At 50.0% G+C, this 8,984-nt stretch overlaps 1 protein-coding gene across 1 annotated transcript in view; it reads right to left on the reverse strand.

The window, feature by feature from the left end:
* CACNA1H (calcium voltage-gated channel subunit alpha1 H) overlaps positions 1–2,615 on the reverse strand; it is a 412,463-nt gene extending 409,848 nt beyond the window's left edge. Inside the window, exon 1 of the mRNA XM_044677620.1 lies at positions 2,230–2,615. Coding sequence (XP_044533555.1) covers positions 2,230–2,615 — 386 coding nt within the window. The remainder of the gene's footprint in view (positions 1–2,229) is intronic.
* Between the last annotated feature and the right edge of the window lie 6,369 nt (positions 2,616–8,984).

Consider the following 8,984-nt stretch of genomic DNA (forward strand, 5'->3'; position numbering starts at 1 on the left):
TTGGTCCTGATCTCATTCTAACAACTGAAGGACTAATCCCAACTTCTACATTAATCTACTGGTTTAGGGACCTAGACTTTTTTATCCCTTAATTCTCAAACATAGTCACTTGAACCATTTTCCTTTCCAATGACATAGAAGGCTGGTGGGGAAGCATCTCCTCTCAAAGAGGGTCTATATGTGTGTCTCAGGCAGGGGTAGAGGGAATGGTTGCAAAGTTTCATTCACAGAAAGCTAAATTTTACACAAATTTACTTGAGCCTCTAGACACCTTGATCCCTTAGGGTGTGTTACACACACACACACACACACACACACACACACACACACACACATACACACCCCTCCCCTATGCCCTTCTTACATAGTATGACATAGTAGCCCCTTCCCCCCTCATCTTAACAATTCATCCTCTTCAATCTTGATAAGCTGGTTTAGAAGGGTCCAGGGGAATCCAATTCACCCAATGTTTGGATTTTAGGAAAGAGAAACATCAGTTTTTATTACTTTTTTTGGAGCTCAGATTCCTCATCTATATTTAATATTTATACAGCAAAATGTACAAGGTCGGGGAAAATGTAAACAAACATTGCTCATCCTTACTTCTTCTTGTCTTCCTAACTTTGACAGGCAAAGTTAGTGTGGAAAACATGGATGGTTTTTTCACCCCTGCCTTTCGGCTCTTAACACCAAATCACTCCAGCTCTGTGCAAACTAAAAACTGAGCGACGTCCAACGCCCCTAGCAACCACGATGGCACAGCTGCCTGAATAAACCCAGGCCTCAGAAATGCAAGGCTGCAAAAGTGGGGGTGGGGGTGCCTGAACTGATACTGGCAATATCCACTGAGCCTGGCAACTGCTGCTCACTGCCCAGGGAATCCACAACATATACACTGGGGCAGGCTGATGTTCAATCTTTATGCCTTCACAAAGTCCCAGTCCCCACCCCCTCTCCATAATTAACAAATAATTTGCCAGAGCTTTGGAAAGCTTGATTTCTTAAGATACCCTGGTCATAATGACAAATAATTCTATTGTCGCATACCACTTTTTCACATTTTCTCTGAAATTCAATTTTCTACTTGTCACAACTACTGAAAAAGAAGAACATTTCTCTTTGGTTAGTGAGAAAATCAGCTAGGGAGATGGGAAAGGAAAATGAGGGGTCTTCCTCCCCTCCCTTGTGAATCAGGAATTAGTCCTAAGCATTTTCAATTTGGACCACAACAGGTTTACAGCCTATCCTACCCATCTGCCAAAGAACCATCCTTGCTGCAAAATGAAACAGGCAAGTTCCCCTTAGAAACCGGTTACATGTTTATGAGAGAGTTCTGCCTCCCTTTGTACTCTTTAAAATAAATGCTTCTCCCACCGCCCCCAACCCCCTTCCACTCCTGTTGTGTGGTTTGCTCTTTCTTCTCCTCCTTCTCTAAGGACTTTGAAGACATCCAAGTAAGTGTTAAAGAAGTCCATTCTATTGATTCCTGATCAAGCACGGGTGAACCGTTATCTTTCCTCCACCCATCCCTCTAGAATAAAACACACATTTCTCTAGTTTCCTAATTAGAGAGAGGTGTGAAGTGGAAAGAAACCACAGCTACTAAACTCTCCTTTTCCTACTTGGATAGTCTAACTCTTTTTGTAGACTATGGAGATCACCGCTGCCATTATGCCTTTGGAATGGAGTTATAAATGCCCTGCCACTCACATCACTTTTGCATAGTGAGGGGCATCAAGGGACCAGGTTTCCCCAACATACTCCAGGGATTCAAGGTCTCTAACAACTCAAGCAGAGCAACGGGAGGCTGAGAAACAGCAAAGTCTAACTAAATGGCCCAAGACTACCTCAATCATACAGAAACACCAAATTTTCCCAAACTCCCCTGGCAGGTGGGTTCCTCCGGCAATGGTCACCTTCTCTGATACAAACGAAAAGCACACAACTGCAACGGTTCCCAGGCACCTCCCAAAGCCCATCGGTGCCTCCCGGAATGCGAAATCCTGGAAGGAACAGGGAATCTTGGTGGCCAGGCAGGGCAGGGGCAGGGAGGGTCGGGGAGTCAGCTACGCCCCTGGAGCATTCCCCAAAGGAGGGCAGGGCAGCCCATCTCCCGTCCTTCCCTCTTGGATGTCGTGGCCACTTCGCGCCATGCAGCCCGAACCCTGTGCGCCCCTCTTTCTGTAGTAGTAGCCCGAAGGGGGCATAAGGACTAGAAGGAAAGGATATGGGTTACAGACCAGTCTGAGGCACCAGCTCCGCGGCCGCGAAGTCTGCTTGAGGCAGAAGAAGACGGTGGCGGCCAGAGCTGGGTAGGGGACTTGTTCCTCGTCTGCTGCGCCCAGCTCCGGCTCCGGCTCTTGCTCAGTCTCGGTCGCGGGCTCCGGCTCCTGCTCCGGTTCCGGCGCTGGCTCCGGCGCGCGCTCACGCTCCAGCTCCCGTTCCCGGGCAGAGGACGCCCCCGAGGCCACGCTGCCCTGGAGAGACTTGCTGCCGCTGGCCGCATCCTCCTCCTCTTCCTCCCCAGGCTGGGCTGCCTGGACCGACGCGATGGGCACCCGGACCTCGTCGCTAGCCAGCGGCTGCAAGGGCTGTCTTCTCTCGCCATCAGTCATGATCGCGGGCGGCACCTGCGGGGAGGGAAGGGGGAGGGGGACGACAAAGGCAGTGCTGACCGGGGGGCCCGGCACCTCTACCCCCTCCCCCTACCGCCCCCGGCCGGCCCCGCCCCAGGCAGCCGGGACTGGGGGAGGGCAGGGAGAGAGGGACAAAGGGGAGAGGGACTGAGGTTGTGGGTGGGGGTGGGGGGATTCCTAAGTGCCGAGGACAAACTAGGGGCCGGGCAGCGGTGGCAGAAATGGAGTCTAAGGACGTCCAGCGCCCCACTACCTCCCACCTCTTCCCCGACTTCTCCTCACATAGAGACTCCGCCAGAGCAGAGAGCCGGCCCGGCCGGCAGGAGCCGGGGGCTGGGAGCGTGTGCCACGCCGCCGCCCCCCTCCCGCGGCCGCCTCAGAGCCTTTGTCTTTCGTATTAAATAAAGCAAATGCTCTCTTAGACCCCCCCCCCGCCCCCACCTCCCTTAGTACCCTAGCACCTTCTTCCTCCCTCCCTCTGTTCCCATTCCCCAGGTCCCAACCCCACCAGGCCATGCTGGGAATTGGGCACTCGCCGTCCCCTAACCCACTGCCCCTGCAGGTTGGGGGCGCTGGAAAGCTGAGGGAGGAGGGGAATTCTGGAGAAAGGAGGCACCCCCACCTCCCAGGAGTTGTATACTGGATTCGGGGAAGTTGGAAAGGGGTCCAGGGAGGCAGAAAGTGCGGGGCAGGCGGGGGGTCGAGCTGCAAGGTTTTGCGTCCCGGGCCCCGGGACTAAGTGCCCGAGTGGCTCTTTCGAGGCCTCACCTGGGTCCGGCGACCAGATGGCTCCCCACGAGCATAGCCGTGACGTCCAGTTCACCGCGCACCAGGGCACGGAGACACTTCCCGGGAAGCCAGGACGGCGCCCGCCCGGACTCCAGCTTTGTAAATCCACCAGCCACTAGGAGAACCCCGGACTGACGGCGCGGTGTCGCGCGCTTCGCGTCTCCTTCGCTAGCTCTCCCTCGAGGTCCCTGTCTCTCTGTGTCTCTGTGTCTCTGTCTCTGCCTCAGGCTGGCTCAGTCCTGCCCCCACCTTCTCCGCCTCCCAGAGAGATGCGCCCTCCCCCCGCCTCCCAATTCCCGAAGCAGGCGCACGCACAGCCTCGGGACCCGGGGTCTGGTTTCTGGGAAGTCAAGCTAGGGCGAGAACCCGGTGGTCAGGCAGAGGTGTGAGGGGCCGGGATGCTGTGGAGCTTCATTATCCAGCCCCGGAGCCTCCCCGCTCCGCTCTGCTCCGCGCCGCACAGCCCAGCCCAGCACAGGAAACTTCGGCTTTACCAGTCGGAGGAGGGACCGAGGGAGGAGGCAAGGAGGAGGGGCTGGGAGCCCGGCGAAGCCGGGAGGGAGTGGAGTGGGGTACGCGGCGCGGAGAGCGGAGGTAGGGCGGCGATGGAGCCCAGGTGACCCCGTCAACGGGGTGTCTCTCTCGCCTTCCTCAGTCCCTAGCTTTTCTCTATACCGGTTCCTGCTTTCTCTCTCTCTCTCTCTTTTTTCTCATTCTCCCCTCTCCCTTCTCCCTCTTTGTCTCTCTGTATGTCTTCTCTCTCCCCTTCCTCTCCACCAGTCTTTGCGGTCTTAGTCTATCCCTTCTTCTTCCCTGACTCGGGGTGTAGCTTTCTTCCCTACTCTTCCTGCCTTCTTGTCTATCCTTGACTCTTCTCTCTCCCAATCTCTCTTCTGTCTCTTCCTCTTCCCATTCCCATCTGTCTTTTCTCTTTGGCCCCTTCCTTCCCCTCCCCCTTCCTCTCTCCAGGTTTCCCCTTCAAGAATCCCTTGCAGGTGACTGCTGGCCCTAGAGTCAAGGGCCCTGGGGTAGAGAGTCTGAGGGAATGTAAGGTGTCCGATCAAGTGATAAAGTCCTGCTCCACCTCTCATCAGACCTAGGGTCCCTGGAAGGCTCAGTATCTGACCCTTAGACCTTGAAGGAAGTGGGGGAAAAGGGCTTTTTCTTCTCTTTTTTTTCCATCACCAGGATTCTTAACTGGGGAGTGGGGGCGGGGTGAAAGGAATGACATTGTTAAGCTACCTTTCTCGGACTCCAACTTGCTCCCCTCCCTCTAAACTAAGAGAAGTAAACACTATCCGCTACTTCTCCTGTCCTAGTTCTCCAGGGGATGAAATGAAAGCCGTAAGACGAAGGCAAAGACCCACACTTATCTTCATTTCTGGGCAACAGGGAGGAATTCTCAAAGCTTATCCTAGGGACAGGAGTAATGGGATGCAAGAGACGGTATGTAAGCATCTAGGCCCCACCCCTTCTGCCTTTCCCAATTCCCCACGCTACTGCCGCGGATAAACCACAAGGAAAGCTGGAGAAGCTTGAGAACCTGAGTAGAGACTTTCGACTTTTGGAGACACCTTGAGGGGTTACGTCTTCCCGCTGTCCTCTTCCTCGTAGTGTTATCAGGCGGAAGGGGAACCCAAGAGGTCAAACCCGGGAGATTGTACCCAGGCACTGGAGATTCCTCGGGATGCGGGACCCAGCCAGGCTCCCCATTCTGCGCCATGGCCTGCGGGGGCTGGACCTGGCTCCGCGCCATACATCCTCTAGCGCTTTCTACCTATCGCCTCCTCATCCTCTCCGGTATCTCTCCTCCTCTTCTCCGCCTACCCCATACCCTTTTAATCTGCAAATGCAATTCTCGATTATTTCTGTTCTATTGGTCCTCTCGCCACTCCCGTGGTCCAGTCTTAGGAGCAAAAGGATCGCCAAGGCAGAGGAACTACAGGGAAAGTCCTGGGCTAAGAAGCTCGGCTCCTCAGGAGAGTGTGTGTGTGTGTGTGTGTGTGTGTGTGTGTGTGTGTGTGTGTGTGTGTGTGTCTGTTTTCAGGGTATTCTGGTATTCAAAACCGTGCTATTAGACCACTAGCTCAGGCTCTGTGTGTGCGCCTGTGTCTTTTGCTGTGCTTCTATGGGTTTGGGGGAGAAATTTCTATTGAACGTTTCTATATGTCAAACGGAATACTGGAGGTAAGATGCATTAAAGAACTACACAAAGATACAGACGGTCGTCTGGGGTGTGCTTGTGACCATTTGGGGTGCATGTCAGTCTGTTGTGCCTGTGTGTGTTGTGCCGTTGTGCATTTCTCTATGTGGATTCTTCGGTGTGCACCATGCTGCCTTCCTAGAAGTAACCCCTCCTCTTCCCCCAGAGATCCTGTGATGTGCTGAGACCCTGGGGCTCAGGGCGCTGGAAGAGGTCCGAAGTTCTTCCAAGAGGAGCCTTCTTTATTGAGCATCGCAACTGATCCCAGTCCCTCCGGAATTACGGTGGACCTTCTGGGAGGAACACCGGGGAGAAAAAGTTTCTTTTCTTTTATTTGCTCACTTCTGAATAGTGGACCATCTCCGCTAACCCCCTTGCTCCCAATGGAGCCACAGTCACAACTAGGTCAGAGTCCCGTGACTGTCTTGACAGTGCATCTTCCTATGCACCTGCTTGAACAGTTAGGTCCCTTGGTCAGCCCACTGCTAAAGGCAGTGAAACTGAACCCTGGGAAAGGGTGAGACCAAGCTTCCCTTTTCCTGCCTTCGCTCTCCTCCCCAGACAGAACTCCTTCCCCAAGTTAAATTCAAACGAGAAGGAACTTTAGAACTGGAAGAGACCTTATCTAGTTCACCCTTCCTCTACTTTACAGAAGGGGAAACTGAGGCCCCAGAGAGAGTAAGGAAGCTAGTTGCATAGGGTCCTACAGCACAGAATGTCTCAGGAGTACACACTAGAACCTGTTTACCCCTATCACTCCAAGAACTTTTCTAGAGACAAGCAATATCTCCTTAGCAGGGGCAGGGGAGGGAGCACTCAGGCACATAGGAGTTTGTGGCTAACCAACTCTGTTCTCTCTGTTTCTTGCTCCTTGAGGATAATGCTGGTAAAGCAGATTTAAGTCAGCTTCTTGGGGGCCTTTCACACAGAAGAAAAGGAGTCTCTGCCCACATTCCACTCTCAGAAACAGTTGATGGATGGTGATGGGGAATGGGGAGGTTGAAGCTGTGCTTTTTGAAGGCCAAGGATCTGGGGTCAGCATCCTGTGCCCAGTCTTCCTGCACAACCATAGGTTTCTCTTTGGAGCCCAGGCCTGGTTTCTAGGCTTCTAGCATAAGTCCTGCTCAACTTATTCTGCAGGATTCTAAGACTTGGGGCCCCATGAAGGCCAAGAAGTGAGTGCCCTCATTAGACTGAATCTGAGGTTGGGGCAGAAGCAGATGTAAAAAACCCTGGGAGCTGGAGGGACCATGCTTGGTGTAGGTTAGTGGCAAGCTCATCACCAATTTGTTGAAAGGAACTTTGCAAGTTATTTAGATCCCCAAAGCCTCAGTTTACCCATTTGTCAAAAATGATAAAGAGAATACTTTGGATGGCATAGCCTTTTTTGGGGTAAACTATAACTTGTATTAGAATATAGCACAGTATCATAGAATCTTAGACTTTAAAGGCTTTTTAGAGGGAACCTTGTCCAAATCCCTCATTTTATAAACTGAGGCACTTAGAAATGAGTTTTGTGTAATTACACAATAGCTTAATGGTGGAACTAAGATTCAAACCCAGGCCACTTAGGTCTTAGTCTGGTACCCTTTCCATGGTACTTTCTCCTTTTCTCTCCTTATTCTGCTGCACTACTCCATATGAGGTTTAGAGAAGGGACTTGGAAAAATGAGGACAAGAGTCCAGATCTCCTGACTCCTAGCCCAGTGTAATTCAATTGTCCCATCTGGAAGAGCTTAAAGACCTTCATAAAAAGTACTATGGTTTTATGTGGAATTGGGAAAAGTTATTTTCAGGCAGGACTTGAAGCTTACGTGTAGAAAAACTGTTAGTGCAACCAAAGCTTTCTCCACCTTGGTCACAGTTCAGGAGGGGCTCCCTGGCCCATGCTCACATACCTTTCACCAATCCCTCCTTTTGTATATGGGAACTTTTCAAGAAAAGAAAAACATTTTAGAGTATTTTAGTATTCCTACTTGGCTTTGGAGGACCTCAGCTGGTAATTAAGGTTTTCAAATAGTAATTAGGAGGCCAACCTGCTAAGATAAATATGGGAAGGGCCTAGTGGTCTATTTTAGAACCCTGAAAATTCAGGCTTCCCTAATTGAGAGAAGGAAAGCCCTAAATTGGGAGACAGAAGACCTATGATCTTGTCTCCAAGCTGGCACAAAGTTGTCCAACTATAGATGAACTCCCCTCATGTCTTTTGGCATCAGTTTCCTCCTTTTACTCAATTCAATATTGGTAATATACATCAGAATATTTAAGCCCACTATTCACCTCTCTGTTGCTCTTTAGGGATTCTGTAAATTTGATTCTTCAGAGATTATGGTGCTCCAAAATGTGTAACTATGACACCAGTCAATTAGCAAGCATTTAAAGGCTTACCATCTGTCAGGCACTGCACTTGCTGCCAGGAGTACAAAGGCCAGAGTGAAGCAATTGCCATCCTCAAGGAGCTTATATTCTTAATAAATGAATAATGAAAAAAATGAAAAAAGGAGCTTATATTCTTTAGGCAGAAACAATATACACATATATAAATTATGTACATGGTAGGTATAAGATAATTTTTGTAGGAAGAGGCACTGGCAACAAGGAGAATCAGGAAAGTCCTCATGTTGGAGGTGACTTTGATCTTAATTTTGAGAGAAACGAGGAATTCTTTTAAGTAGAAATGAGGGGGAAGTGTGTTCCAGCTTTGGGGGATACCTGTGCAAAGGCAAATAAATGAGAGATGCAATGACTCGCAGAAGGAAGAGCAAGCAGGCTAGTTTGACTGGAGCACAGAGTGTATAAAGAGGAACAATGTGTAATGTGAGGAAGGAGAGCCTGGAGGTTAATTGTGAAGGGATTTAAATGCCAAACAGAAATCTGTACTTTATCCTAGATGCAATAGGGAACCACTACAATGTTTCGAGTAAGGGAGTAGCATGATCAAACTCTAGCACTAGGAATACCACTGACAGCTGTGTAGAAGATCAAGAAGAGAGGAAAGATTTAAAACAGTGAGCCCATGGGAAGGTAAATGTGTTGTCAAAAGATGAGTCTTTATTTTGAGGAGTAATTTGGAACTCATAAAAGTATTAGAAAATTTCCCAAGCTCAGTCCTGTTTACTCTCTTCTTTAAACTCAATTTTGATTAGAGTTATATGTCCCAAAGATAGATAAATTAACAATCAGATAGATAAAATGTATAGATTTTCATGGCTTTAAAGCCTTGAATTATTAGAGCTTTAAAATAGATCAATAGGCCCCTCTCATGTTTATCTCAACAGATTGGCCCCCTAATATCTATCTGTCTATCTATCTATCTATCTATCTATCTATCTATCTATCTATCTATCTATCTATCT

The sequence above is a fragment of the Gracilinanus agilis genome, chromosome 1 (assembly GCF_016433145.1).
Source record: "Gracilinanus agilis isolate LMUSP501 chromosome 1, AgileGrace, whole genome shotgun sequence".
In the NCBI taxonomy this organism is placed as follows: Eukaryota; Metazoa; Chordata; class Mammalia; order Didelphimorphia; family Didelphidae; genus Gracilinanus; species Gracilinanus agilis.